We start from the raw sequence: 13743 nt of genomic DNA, 5'->3' as shown, positions 1-13743 counted from the left end.
TTTTTCACCAGCTGCTTATGGCCTCCAAAATAAAGTTAGATTAAACTTTTATTTCTGAATAAAATCACATAAACCTTGAATTTTATCGACCATGGTGTTGACACTCTATGGTTGTGACATAGGTGGTTTTGTAAAAGAAGATAATTTAAGACAAATATGTGAAATATTAACTTACCAGAGCAGAGCCCTCATGGCATGTCCACCACACAGGGAGCAGAAAAGGGGTCCTTAGAATGTGAGTTGGCCACTATATTGCCTGATTTTTTGCGTTTTTAGAAAATTCTTATGGTGTTGACAAAGTCCGGACACGATTTCAATCCCGTAAAAAGTACATAAATATATTTTTTAAATGGTTGGTTCCTACGCAGTTTGAATATTCATTTAAAATACATGATCACAGTAGCAATTTTGTTTGTTTTAATGTACTTTAAACAATTATTTAAGTATTGTGAAGTCATGAAACGTGCTTTCGGACATGGGTATTTTTAGGTTCAGGCAGCACACTAGGCTATTTAAAATACAATATATGTGTAAAAAAACATTAACATTTTGTAGTATATATTTGTTGTTTTATTGTTTAATCAAGTTATTTGACATTTTCTAAACACATTTTAATCATTACAATGAGTTTTATCTCCCGGACAGGTTTTGTCCCTCATCTCAAGAATCCCTGAAATATGACCAACACAGAGGCAGAACAACTTAGACTGAAGGTATCCACTGCTCTTGCCAGTGTGAAAGCACCCCCTCCAACCTCACCAGCCAAGAAAGGAGGGCTCTTACTTTGCTTCAAAGAGACCAGAACATCACCATCCTTCCTGCTGACAAAGGGAGATGCACAGTGGTGCTAAACACAGCGGACTACCACTCAAAGATGACCAGTCTCCTCAGCGACACAACCACCTTATGAAACCTTGAGGTAGGATCCCACCAGTTGTTACAAAAAGAAAGTTGTTAGCTGCCTGCAACAGCTAGAAAAGGACCAAGCTATCAACCGATATCTGTACTACAGATTGTACCCTGGGGAAACCATTCCTCTCATATACGGACGCCCCAAGATTCACAAGGAAGGAGCTCCACTCAAACCTATCATCAGCAGTGTAAACTCGGTCACCTATAACATTGTCAAACATCTAGCCACCATCCTGGCTCCTCTTGCTGGAAACACACATCACATCACGTCAAAAACTCCCAAGATTTTGTTACTAAAGTTGTAGACCTCAAACTAGACTCCGATGAAACCATGGTTTCCTATGATGTTCCTTCTCTTTTCACCTGCATTCCCACCACAGAAGCAGTCAAATCTGTTAGAAAACAACTCCAAGACAGCACCTTACTGGATAGAACAAACCTCACCATGGACCAGATTTGCACCCTCCTTGACCTCTACCTGACCACCACCTATTTCCAGTTTAATTAAAGTCTCTACAGACAGAAGCATGGATGTGCCATGGGCTCACCAGTGCCCCCTATTGTACCTACTCTTCGACTCACACCACCCACTGGAACACAAATTGGAGGTCATTAGGACCTTGCAACACAGGGCTCAGAACATTCCTACAACGGTAGAGGGAAAAGAGAAGGAACAAAATCACATCAAGAAAGCAATTCAGAACTGTGGGTATCCCAACTGGGCTTTCTTCAAGGAACACAAAAAGGAACATAACGGACAAGGAAGACAACAGGAACAAACGCAAGAACATTGTCATTCCCTACATTTCTGGTGTATCTGAGAAACTCATGAGGATCTTCTACAAACACAACATTCCGGTACATTTCAGACCCAGTAACGCCCTGAAGCAGAAATTGGTCCACCCTAAGGACAGAATAGCCAGACAAACAGGACAACATAGTGTACATAATTCAGTGCAGTGAGGAATGCACGGACTCGTATATTGGGGAAACAAAAACAACTGCTTTACAGGCACATGGCTCAACACAGGAGAGCCAGTTCCTCAGGCCAGGACTCTGCTGTCTATCTTCATCTTAACAACAAAGGACACTCATTTCAGGATTGCAACATACACATTTTAGCCAGGGAGGATCGTTAGTATGAGCAAGGAGTTAAAGAAGCCATTTTTGTCAACCTGGAATGGCCATCACTGAACAGAGGTGGTGGTGGTCTAAAGGCCAATTTATGCTGACAACCCAGTCCTTGCAGATAGCGTCGCAGACAGCGTCTGCGTAGCCCCCCCACCTTCGCAGACGCTCTGCGCGCACCTCCCAAAAATTGTGACCACCGCAGAAGCCTCGCAGACAGCGTCGCAGACAAGAGGGCTCTGATTGGTCCACTCTACATCCGCTGTACACGCACTTCCGCTTCCCTACTTTCCCGGTTTGTTTTGTTTTCACAACCGCCATTTTTAAAAACACGAGCGAAGATGGAGCAGCACGAAGAGCGGTTGATTGAGGAAGTGAGGAAGTACGTACATCTATACGACTCCAGTTCTAGTCATTATAAGTAACCGGAGGATAAACACTCCACTAACCACACCCACCAACTACTCCCAGCGATTTCGCGACTTCGCGCCCCCTTGCGTTGTGGCAGTGAATAACATCGCGCACGCCTATTTCTCCCTGCTCAACGATAAATTACAACTGTCTGCGAAAAGCTATCTGTGAAAGCTTTGTCGCAAGAGCATGCAGAGGCCTTAAGGCTACATCCACATGACGAGATTTTTTTTTTTTTAAATATTGCGTCCACATGGGCAACGGATCAGTAAAATCTCAGGTTCATATGGCAACGCAACGCTTGCTGAAAACGATGCAATACACATGCCACACCACTACGTGCGCTGTAAGACGGTCCCATCGGAGACACCAGAACAATAGAAGTAGACGCTTGCGCACGCGCACAGTGACTATCCCTGTCACACGCACACACTTTCTCACTCCCTATCCTATGGATATAGTCCCTTTAAATCACGTGCTCATTTTTTGAATGGAGACGTGGAAAGAGGAATGAATGGGGGTAGATGAAAGCCGGTATGCCAACATTCTGATATCCTCCAGAATTCTTTAATGGTCTGGAATAAATTGAATGCTACACGTTGATGGATTACTTTGTTCTTCTACACCCTTTTTGAGGACTGTACTGTCAGACTTAAACCAACATCTGAAGAGGTGAGATCGCTCCTTTTTTTTTTTCCCTATCTTTGCTGGCGGGATTGACTCTGCCCTAAGAGCTATTCTCTCACTCACTCTCTCACTTTGCACCATTACACAATAAATATTCACAGTGAAAATATTTTGTAAGCGCGTTTCATGAACCAAGTTATAGGATTTGTTGACAACTCGCATCGAGTTCATTACACTTCTACCTGGCGTGAAGCACATGTGGTTGTGACGTCATCGTAAACAAATCCGTTCTACTCATCCAGACGACTTCGCAACGGCTCCGTTGCCAGATTTTTTCACTCTGGAACCCGTTCTCAAAAGATTTCGTTTTGGTGCACCCAAAACGCCGATGCCGTGTGGACGCCAGGCCGAAACGATAAACAATTTTATCAGATTCACCTGAATCCGTTGCCGTGTGGACAGGGCCTAAGACACCATTTATCAGCCACCTACAATGCAGTCCTTGGCATACTTCCCAGACAACCCAAAACCCAGCTGTTTTCAGTGACTCACAGGAGGACAGAAAGAACCAACAACCCATTGATCACCCCAACGACTCTCTAGGCCATTCACACCCAGCCCCCAGTGACCCACACCAGCAGGATGACTCAACAACACCTTAGGATTGCTTTTCTTCAATGAAAGAATAAATACCTGATACTCCCTATTAGTCAGACAGAACTAAAGAAGCCTTTCGGATGAGAGGTGAAACGTCTTCAAGAATCTTCATGCAAGTCCAGTTGCTTTCTTTTACCACCCACTGTTTTTTAAAATCTCACCTGTTAATAAACACTCTTCCTGCATTTAGATCTGTCTACCACTCTCTCTTGTGTCCTGATCCCCAGCTCTTTAACCCAGTCATATATAAAAAGTTGTACGGCTCCATGCTCTTCCAGGTTTTCATCTGTTTGACCATGTAGAATGACGTCTGCAGCACCAGGTAGTTTGAGATGTCAAGGAACTCGACGGATGGATCATTTTCCAACTCATAGGAAAAATCCTTTTGTTAGCGTGTGAGAATCTATCCCATTGAGTGGTTTCTATATTCACTTCTTCTGAACATACTTATTGGTTTTAATAACTCGCTTGTTTGCTGTACACAAACATGGCAATAAAGTTCTTGTATTAATTGAACAGACTCCACTTCTGGATTATTAATCCCTTTTGATAGAGATAAAACCATGCATGCAGGGCATCATGTTGGCTTCTGGCACATCCATACAGTTTTAAATACAATGCCTCCAATTAAACACAGTTTGTTTTTATTGCATTTATTTAATTACTTGGCTCCCGTCTGTAACGAGGAGTGATATTGCATTCCTTTAATACATTTTACAGTAGATTATTACATTCTAATCGAATAGATAAGGCAAAATAATTGAGGATTTTTTTTCTTTTTTTAAATGGGCCCTGACTCGTTACAAGTATGAATAAGTAGGCCTCAAAGTGGAAAAGGTTGAGAACCCCTGTTCTAAGTAGTTTCATTCCATTTCATTTATCTGGACATTAACATCATGTTAGTCTCATGGCATCACAAGCGTGAATCATACAACCGCTGTGTCCGAAATCACTCACTCACTACAGCGTGTATAGGGAGTCATCTCTATCAAAACCATTTTGCAGTGCTGTCCAAATGTATAACAAGAATTATTACACCCTACATTAGTGGACTCATAGTATCCCACAATGCATCATGAAAAGTAGTGTACAACTGATAGTCACTAACCAAGCAATATATACCAAGATGCATTGCGGTCATGCTGCAAGAAAAATGGTGGACGACAGAGAGGAACACCCTCTGCAGCAACGAGAGAATATTTAATTAAAAATAAGACAGATAAAATACAAGAATAAAAAAAATTTACAGTGCAGAGCGAGGAATTAATCAAAAGCCTCAAATTTGATTTAATAAAAGACGGCAAAAGAAGAAAGTATTCAGCCTTGATTTAAAGGAACTGAAAGACGTAAACACAAAGTGCTTTGTATTTATTAATGTGGGAAACGTGCTCAGTATAATACATTTATCACAAAAATACATACACGCATTTATCATTTTGAAAACCCACCAGCCGACTGATCAGACACATTTTAATTGTGCGACAGTAATGACGTAAATAACCGCATGGCAGAGTAGTGTCCGCAAGTGTTTTTTTTTTTTTTTTCTTTTTTCAATTTTACCAAGGAGCTCACTATATAGTCCTCTACAGACCCTTTTCACGTGACATCACGACAAATGCGGCTGCCATTTTGGACATGTACTACCAGTAGTTTATCACAGCCAGCATTGAGGAACGGCAGCAAAGAAAGTGTTTATTTTCAGCAAGACTTCCGTCATGCCACTATATTTTTGTGCACCTGGATGTAGTAACCATCAACAAACAAGGCAAGGGTTATCATTTTATCGGATCCCGACGGAGAAGATGGATAGCGGCCATAAACAGGAAAGATTGGCAGCCCTCGGCATACCAGCGCTTGTGTAGTGACCACGTTGTTGGAGGTAAGACGAATAAAATTAGCCAGAAAAAGCATTACATTGCTGTTAACATTCTGTGGCGGCGAGTGTGTAACCAAATAGGCTAAAACAACCCATTGTAACCTCTTTGTTCTTCTGTAGTAGCTATTAGCTAACGACATTAGCTAGCGTTGTGTTCCTTTGCTGTTGGTAGACTGTAGGACAGATCAGAGGCAGTGTCCTACAAACAGCGCTTAATTTGAGGGGGAGCAAGCCGGAGCGCGCTCCGGAACCTCGGGCGTTGGCTCCGGCAGCTATTTACACTGGATCCGGTGATCCGACATCTCTTTTGACTATGTAACAACAAAAAAAAAACCAAATAATTAAATAAAAAAATGCAAGTTTATTTAGTGTTAATGTCTGATTTTGATATCTGTCTTGTTGGTGATTTCTCTCATGAAACGACATCCACAAAATATCTGCAGATGAACTTAATTTGCAGTGTTATTACAAAACATGCCCAGAAGCGCAGCGCCGCGCCCCCCTCCCCCCTCTTTTTTCCTGCTCCGGAGCCGCTCATCCTCTGCGCTCCGGGACCTCCCACTTTACAAATTAAGCACTGCCTACAAATAAGTGTTCAAAACAAGAGGAATATGTATTTGTCTCTTAAATCCAGGCCGTTCCCTGTAATCTGTCACAACGGTTGGAGAAAGTAATGGCAAATAGTGAGTGCACAAACCGTAGAAGGTAAACTGTACACAGCGCCAGGGCAGTGTGATGGTATGTCTACTTTTAGATTGTGTTAGCTTATCAATGAACACACTCGTCACTCGACGAGTTTCACGTCTTTACGACGGATACTTAAATGTGTGTTAGGTATTATTGTTGCAGTCTAAGCAGTCATTGTAGCAGCTAGATGAGCGAGAACCGAAAGGGTCTGTGCCAAAACCGTTATTTCTGTACGGCGTTGCTAATGTGTCGTTACTGTTATTTCTCCCTCTGCTCGCCCTGTAAATGCCCTACGTCGCTGGATAGCAAAGGTATTTTCTGCATCTCGCTCCTTTTTCTTGTATGTTCTCCGTTTGTCGCCTTCCTTGCATTCAAACCAATTCGAGCCGAAGTCCGCTACATGTCCAAAATGGTGGTCGCGTTTACGAAGGTCATGTGACTGAAAAGGGTCTATACAGAACTCTCTAGACACTGGGAGTAGTGAATGAATGAGTGATTTCAGATACAGCTAACATTTCAATAGGACAGATATCCTAATATTCCTGGCCAATGAGCCAAAAGCCTCAATTCCATTATTTATTAAAACAAACAAACCCAACCCATCCCACTTGGATTATTTGGAACAGCAGGTGAACAACCACACGAAACCTTGCTGAACACAGTCAGTAGGAGAGTGGGATAAAATTGACAGGCACTCTTTCAAGACAGTAGTGGAATCATTTCCTGACAGGGTTGGCATTGTTAAGGTATAAAATCTCTCTCACACACACCTTTTTATCTAGGATGAGACTCAAGACTGCCATCGCTTTGTAATTAAATACTATTCAACATAATAGGAATGCCTGTACACCTGCAGTTATCTAATCAGCCAATCATGTAGTATTAGTTCAGTGCAAAACACCATACAGATACAAGTCAAGAGCTTCAGTTAAAATGTTCATATCAAACATCGAAATGAAGAAAGTGATTTCCGTGACTTGGGTTGGATTCAGATACCGGTTCTGGGACTCTCACACACCCCAAATAAATAAATAAATAAAAAGTCTTTATAGTTTACATAGCATGGTGCCCCCCAGAGTGCTCCAAGAGCACAATATCCCCCGCTGGTGACCATATCTATGTTCCAAGTGCTTCATACACACTCATGAAATTGTCAACATACAAGTTTGGTAATCAAGGGCCATAACTCTGGTAAAAATGTGACTGAATTGAACGAAATTGCAATATGCGTATTGACGACATAAAACAAAGAATCCTGTCAAGTTTCGTGAAATTCCTCCAACAATTGTGAGAGTTGATGATTTCATAAAGTGAGTACCCTTCCCAGGACGGACATCACCACGACATAATCTCCCTTCAGGCCTTTCGGCCAGCAGGGGATTTAAAAAAAAAACCCTGAGTGAGTGACAGTTCTGTGGGTTGAAACACCTTGTTGAGATTAGAGGAAAATGGTCAGATTGGTTCAAGCTACCAGGAAAGATATAGTAACTCAGTCACCCTTTACAGCCATGGTGAGCAGAAAAGCATCTCAGCATGCACAAAATATTGAACCTTGTGGTAGATGGGCTGCAACAGCAGAAAACCACATCAGGGTCCACTCCTGTCAGTCAGACAAGAACAGGAATCTGAGGCCATCATGGACACAAACTCCCCCAAACTGGACAGTTGAAGATTCCCCATTCTGATATGAACTGAAGCGATGGACCTGAATCTACATGATGTTATGCATTGTGTAACTTCAACAAGATTGGCTGATTGGATAACTGCATAAATGAGCAGGTGTAAAGATGTTCCAATTAAAGTGACTGGTGAATGTACATTTGTGGTGGTTTGTGCATTTTATACTTGTTTCACATTGTAATAGGTTTTAAACTGTGAAACCCATTGAATAAGAGGGCGTGTCCAAACTTTTGACTGGTTCAGTAATTGTATCAAATTCATTTCAAATAAATACAATTTTTAAATACAATGTTGTAATTGATTTTACTGTATAAAATGAGTCACCCTCATAGCAAACAAATTTTCCTTTTTTCCTCGCACACAGGTAAGACCTCAAATAAATGACATTTGGCAGGCAGAGAGAATTAAGGGACAGATCCCAGGAGGATAAAGAAAGTGTGTGTGTGTGGGGGGGGGGGGGGGGGATTTCACATGAACAAGGGAGTGGTAGGAGTGAGAAGATAAATGAGCAGAAATTGATAGAATAAAAAAAACATAAAAAAAAGCTGTGTGAAAACATGAATAGAAGCAGTGAAGCAAATTATCTGACTTGCCTAGCTCCATTTGTGTGTTCAGCAAAAATCCTCTATTTGCACTGATTTGCATGTGATTTTGTTTACCTCTGTTTTCCAAATGAATAAAGAAATATGAGATACAGACAAAAAGAAGCAAGAGAGTCTAAAGAGGTCTGCTTCTCATACTCACATAAACAGGGACTTCATCTCTGTTCAGCTCCATTAGACCATTACACTCTAATCTGCAAAAAAACAAAGCACTTAGTTTAATACAGGCCAGAGTGGTGGAAATACATGTGTACACACATACCTGCTCAACCAGACACATCTGCAGCACACCAGTGCAAGTGAAACACTGCCCAGAACCATATGAGTAAACTGTGCCTACAAAACAATACACTCCTATATACACTGGTTCAGAAAACACAGAGGACAAATGTCTATTCACTCAAAACAAAAAACATGACATTCAACCGGGGGGTTACAGAGAGAACAGGGAGAAAGAGAAAGTAAGTGATGTGTGCATGTTAATAGTACACAAAAGAAGAAAAGCTCTATAGCAGAGGCCAGGAGTAATTTGTTAGTGGGAAGATTCACAAAAGCACCATTGGCAAGTTTTACACACAGAAGGAAAGTGCAGCCCCAAAGCACAAGGAGTTTGCGATTAAGAATCTATGTTCAGAGTATTGCAAAAATTCTCAGTATGTAAAAACATCTTGAATCAGGATGGACAAATTAGTAGCCCCAGAATCTGGGACAGGGATATTTTCTGTCTGAGATTATTATGAATTTTCTTTTTTGTGAGGCAGACAAATAAGTTTCAAAAAACTAAAAAGTTTTGACTTGGTATGTAAACCTTCCATCCAGATGAAAAAAAATGAGTGTGGCAATTGGGAAGTTCATAGCTACAGATTCGAGACGTTGCTCTCTGGAAAAGAATGCAGGATTCAAAAACATGTCTAGGGCCACAGACAGCAATGTTACTTATTATAAAATGACTAAGCTGCTGCTTTTTCTTCATTCAGGGTTGTCACAGCAGATCTCATCTCATCTCATTATCTCTAGCCGCTTTATCCTGTTCTACAGGGTCGCAGGCAAGCTGGAGCCTATCCCAGCTAACTACGGGCAAAAGGCAGGGTACACCCTGGACAAGTCGCCAGGTCATCACAGGGCTCACAGCAGATCTGCTCCGCATATGTGATTTGGCATACATCTTACACTGGATACCCTTCGTGACACAACCCTCCCAAATCTATCCAGGCTTGAGACTAGCACTAAGTATGCATTGGCTTGTACAATCCCATTGACTGTGTATTTTGGTCATTTATTTATTAAGGAAAATGATCCAATATTACATCTGTGAGTGGCAAAAGCATGTGACTGTTGCTTTCAGTATCTGGTGTGACCCCCTTGTGCAGCAATAACTGCAACTAAACATTTCCAGTCACTGTTGATCAGTCCTGCACACCGCCATGGAGGAATTTTAGCCCATTCCTCCATACAGAATAGCTTCAACTCTGGGATGTTGGTGGGTTTCCTCACATGAACTGCTCGCTTCAGATCCTTCCACAACATTTGGATTGGATTAAGGTCAGGACTTTGACTTGGCCATTCCAAAACATTAACTGTATTCTTCTTTAACCATTCTTTGGAAGAATAACTTGTGTGCTTAGGGTCGTTGTCTTGCTGCATGACCCACCTTCTCTTGAGATTCAGTTCATGGACAGATGTCCTGACATTTTCCTTTAGAATTTGCTGGTATAATTCAGAATCCATTGTTCCATCAATGATGGCAAGCCATCCTGGCCCAGATGCAGCAAAACAGGACCAAACCATGATACTACCACCACCACGTTTCACAGATGGGATAAGGTTCTTATGCTGGAATGCAGTGTTTTCCTCTCTAAACATAACGCTTCTCATTTAAAGCAAAAAGTTCTATTTATTTTGGTCTCATCCGTCCACAAAACATTTTTCCAATAGCCTTCTGGCTTGTCCTTGTGATCTTTAGCAAACTGCAGACGAGCAGCAATGCTCTTTTTGGAGAGCAGTGGCTTCCTCCTTGCAACCCTGCCATGCACACCATTGTTGTTCAGTGTTCTCCTGATGGTGGACTCCTCAACATTAGCCAATGTGAGAGAGGCCTTCAGTTGCTTAGAAGTTACCTTGGGGTCCTTTGTGACCTCGCTGACTATTACACGCCTTACTCTTGGAGTGATCTTTGTTGGTCGACCACTCCTGGGGAGGGTAACAATGGTCTTGAATTTCCTCCATTTGTACACAATCTGTCTGACTGTGGATTGGTGGAGTCCAAACTCTTTAGAGATGGTTTTGTAACCTTTTCCAGCCTGATGAGCATCAACAACACTTTTTCTGAGGTCCTCAGAAATCTCCTTTGTTCATGCCATGATACACTTCCACAGACATGTGTTGTGAAGATCAGACTTTGATAGATCCCTGTTCTTTAAATAAAACAGGGTGCCCACCCACACCTGATTGTCATCCCATTGATTGAAAAACACCTGACTCTAATTTCACCTTCAAATTAACTGCTAATCTTAGAGGTCCACATACTTTTGCCACTAACAGATATGTAATACTGGATCATTTTCCTTGATAAATAAATGACCAAGTGTAATATTTTTGTCTCATTTGTTTAATTGGTTCTCTTTATCTACTTTTAGGACTTGTGTGAAAATCTGATGATGTTTTAGGTCATATTTATGCAGAAATATAGAAAATTCTAAAGGGTTCACAAACTTTCAAGCACCACTAATCTGCATGTCTTTGAACTGTGGGAGGAATCCCACACAGACACAGGGAGAACATGCAAACTCCACACAGAAAGGCCCCACCGTCATCTGTGAGGTTCAAACCCAGAAGCTTCTTGCTGTGAGGCGACTATGCTAACCAGTCACTACGTTTACATGCACATAGAGAGAATCGAATTTCTGCCGTTGCTCGACTGAAATCGAAGTTCAAAATGCCATGTATACACCTTAATTCGGCTGAAATTGAACCGAACTTGATTTCTCTGAATCGAGCTACACGACCTAGTTTATGCGATTTCTGCCGAGCTACTTTGTGCATGTATACCCTATCGAGCTACTTGTCGAGCTACTTCCGGAAGTGACGAGTGACGAGACCACAAGCGGGAAACACAACAGCCTCGGTCGGCATGACAACGAATCATGACAATGGCATGAATCTTTTCTTTTTGTGGCATTGTTTGCACTGTTAAAATTTAGCTCACTTACTGTATCACCAAATACATCTGTACAGCTGTTGCATAGCTGTGAATTGTGTACATAAACAAGTCATTGTATTTGTGTGTGTGTGTGTGTGTGTATATATATATATATATATATATATATATATATATATATATATATATATATATATATATATATATATGTATGTGTGTGTGTGTGTGTGTGTGTGTGTCCAACATCTGAAGAATGTCAATAAAAACAAAACAATTGAACTTTGTGTGTTTATTAAGACACAAGTTAAATTGTAAGCAAAAAAAAATTGTGTAAGCAAAAAATGGACTTTAGAAAAATATTATTGTGCAAAATAAGTTGTCTTACAAAACAGTGGTCTGCGCCGGACAGTTTGTAGCCATAGTCTGTTAGAGCAAGCCTAACAGCTTGAACACGGAACTGCTAGTGTTGCCAGATTGGACTGCAACAGTCTCCTTTTCTTTAAAGCTTAAACCTTAAATCACTGTATTCCGTTGATTTCTAGCAAGAAACTTTCAATTGTTTATTTTAAAAAAAACAAACATACACGACTACTAGTGTCAGTTTGTCAATCACAGTACAGGTACAGTCTCAAAGGAGTTCCTAATATTCTGCACACTTTGTGGCTACAGCAGATCACCAACCATAAATAACAGTTAGAACAGTCCAGTGGAATGCAGTAATGCTGATAAATCAGTAACCTGGATTTAATGATGTGTTAAACGAAACTGTGGACTAGTTTTTCTTTGCTACTTCACATTTATTGAGCAGACACATCATCATATCCTGTACCACCAATCAATCACTTGGAATAATTTGCTTTAATCTAGTCAGGAAACACATTTTCAGGAGACAAATAGATAAAAGGTAATTCAGATAAATCACTTTTTGTAAGGATAATGAGCACTGTTGGGATGCAGCTAGCTCCAAGCAGCAACACTACTACCTTAATTGCATTTTTAGTAGCTACTTTTGAAATTTTTTTGAATTAAACAAAAATTAAAAAAAAAAAAAAAAGTCACAATATGTAAACTGTTATATTCACTAGAAACCATATTCAATATTTCTAATTGGTGTAGAAGCCAACTTGCATGGACCTGTCTGGAAAACATCATGGTACAACTACAGAGGATGAATTCTTCTACGTAGAAGTGAAATTAAGCCTATTGAACATCCATGGCCATATTTATTAAGGCTTATTAGCAAGAAAGATTTATATGGCACAAGTTACACTTTCCTTTGTAACCTATGTAAACTTAAAATGAACAAGCTTACTATTGACTAACAAAAGGTGGGCATGTCAAAATATTTTTGCTGTTGTTGATCATTACTTTGCTCAATCATGAGGGTGAACAGTGGTAATAAGTTTAGATGTTTTTGGAGTGTATTTTTCTGTTGAATTAATGTAAAATGAATTTTGAAAATAGGTAACCATTTCCATGGAGCATGACAGTTGACGTTGGGCACTTAGCCTAATAGCTAGCAAACTAAAAGAGTAACGTGAGCCCTCACTGTAGCCGTTTTCTAGATAACAGTTAACCACATCTTAGGCCCTGTCCACACGGCAACGGATTCAGGCGACTCCGATACAACTGCTTATCGTTTAGGCCTGGCGTCCACATGGCACCGGCGTTTTGGGTGCCCAAAACGCAATCTTTTTGAGAACGGGTTCCAGAGTGGAAAGATCTGGCAACATTGCCGTTGTGAAGTCGTCTGGATGAGTAGAACGGATTTGTTTACGATGATGTCACAACCACATGACTGAGTGCTTCACGCCGGGTAGAAGTGTAACGAACTCGATGCGAGTTGTCAACAAATCCTATAACTTGGTTCATGAAACGCGCTTACAAAATATTTTCACTGAATATTTATTGTGTAATGGTGCAAAGTGAGAGAGAGAGAGAGAGAGAGAGAGAGAGAGAGAGAGAGAGAGAGAAAATAGCCCTTAGGGCAGAGTCAATCCCGCCAG

At 40.9% G+C, this 13743-nt stretch overlaps 1 protein-coding gene across 4 annotated transcripts in view; it reads right to left on the bottom strand.

Moving 5' to 3' along the window:
* arhgef28a (Rho guanine nucleotide exchange factor (GEF) 28a) overlaps window positions 1-13743 on the bottom strand; it is a 269023-nt gene that overhangs the window by 224864 nt on the left and 30416 nt on the right. For all 4 annotated transcript variants that reach the window (XM_060913034.1, XM_060913035.1, XM_060913039.1 and 1 more), the window contains exon 2: window positions 8723-8774. In XM_060913034.1, the coding sequence (XP_060769017.1) occupies window positions 8723-8755 (33 nt within the window). In that variant the 5' untranslated portion in view covers window positions 8756-8774. The remainder of the gene's footprint in view (window positions 1-8722; window positions 8775-13743) is intronic.

This window comes from Neoarius graeffei, chromosome 28 (genome assembly GCF_027579695.1).
Source record: "Neoarius graeffei isolate fNeoGra1 chromosome 28, fNeoGra1.pri, whole genome shotgun sequence".
NCBI lineage: Eukaryota > Metazoa > Chordata > Actinopteri > Siluriformes > Ariidae > Neoarius > Neoarius graeffei.
This window is presented reverse-complemented; position numbering and strand designations above follow the sequence as displayed.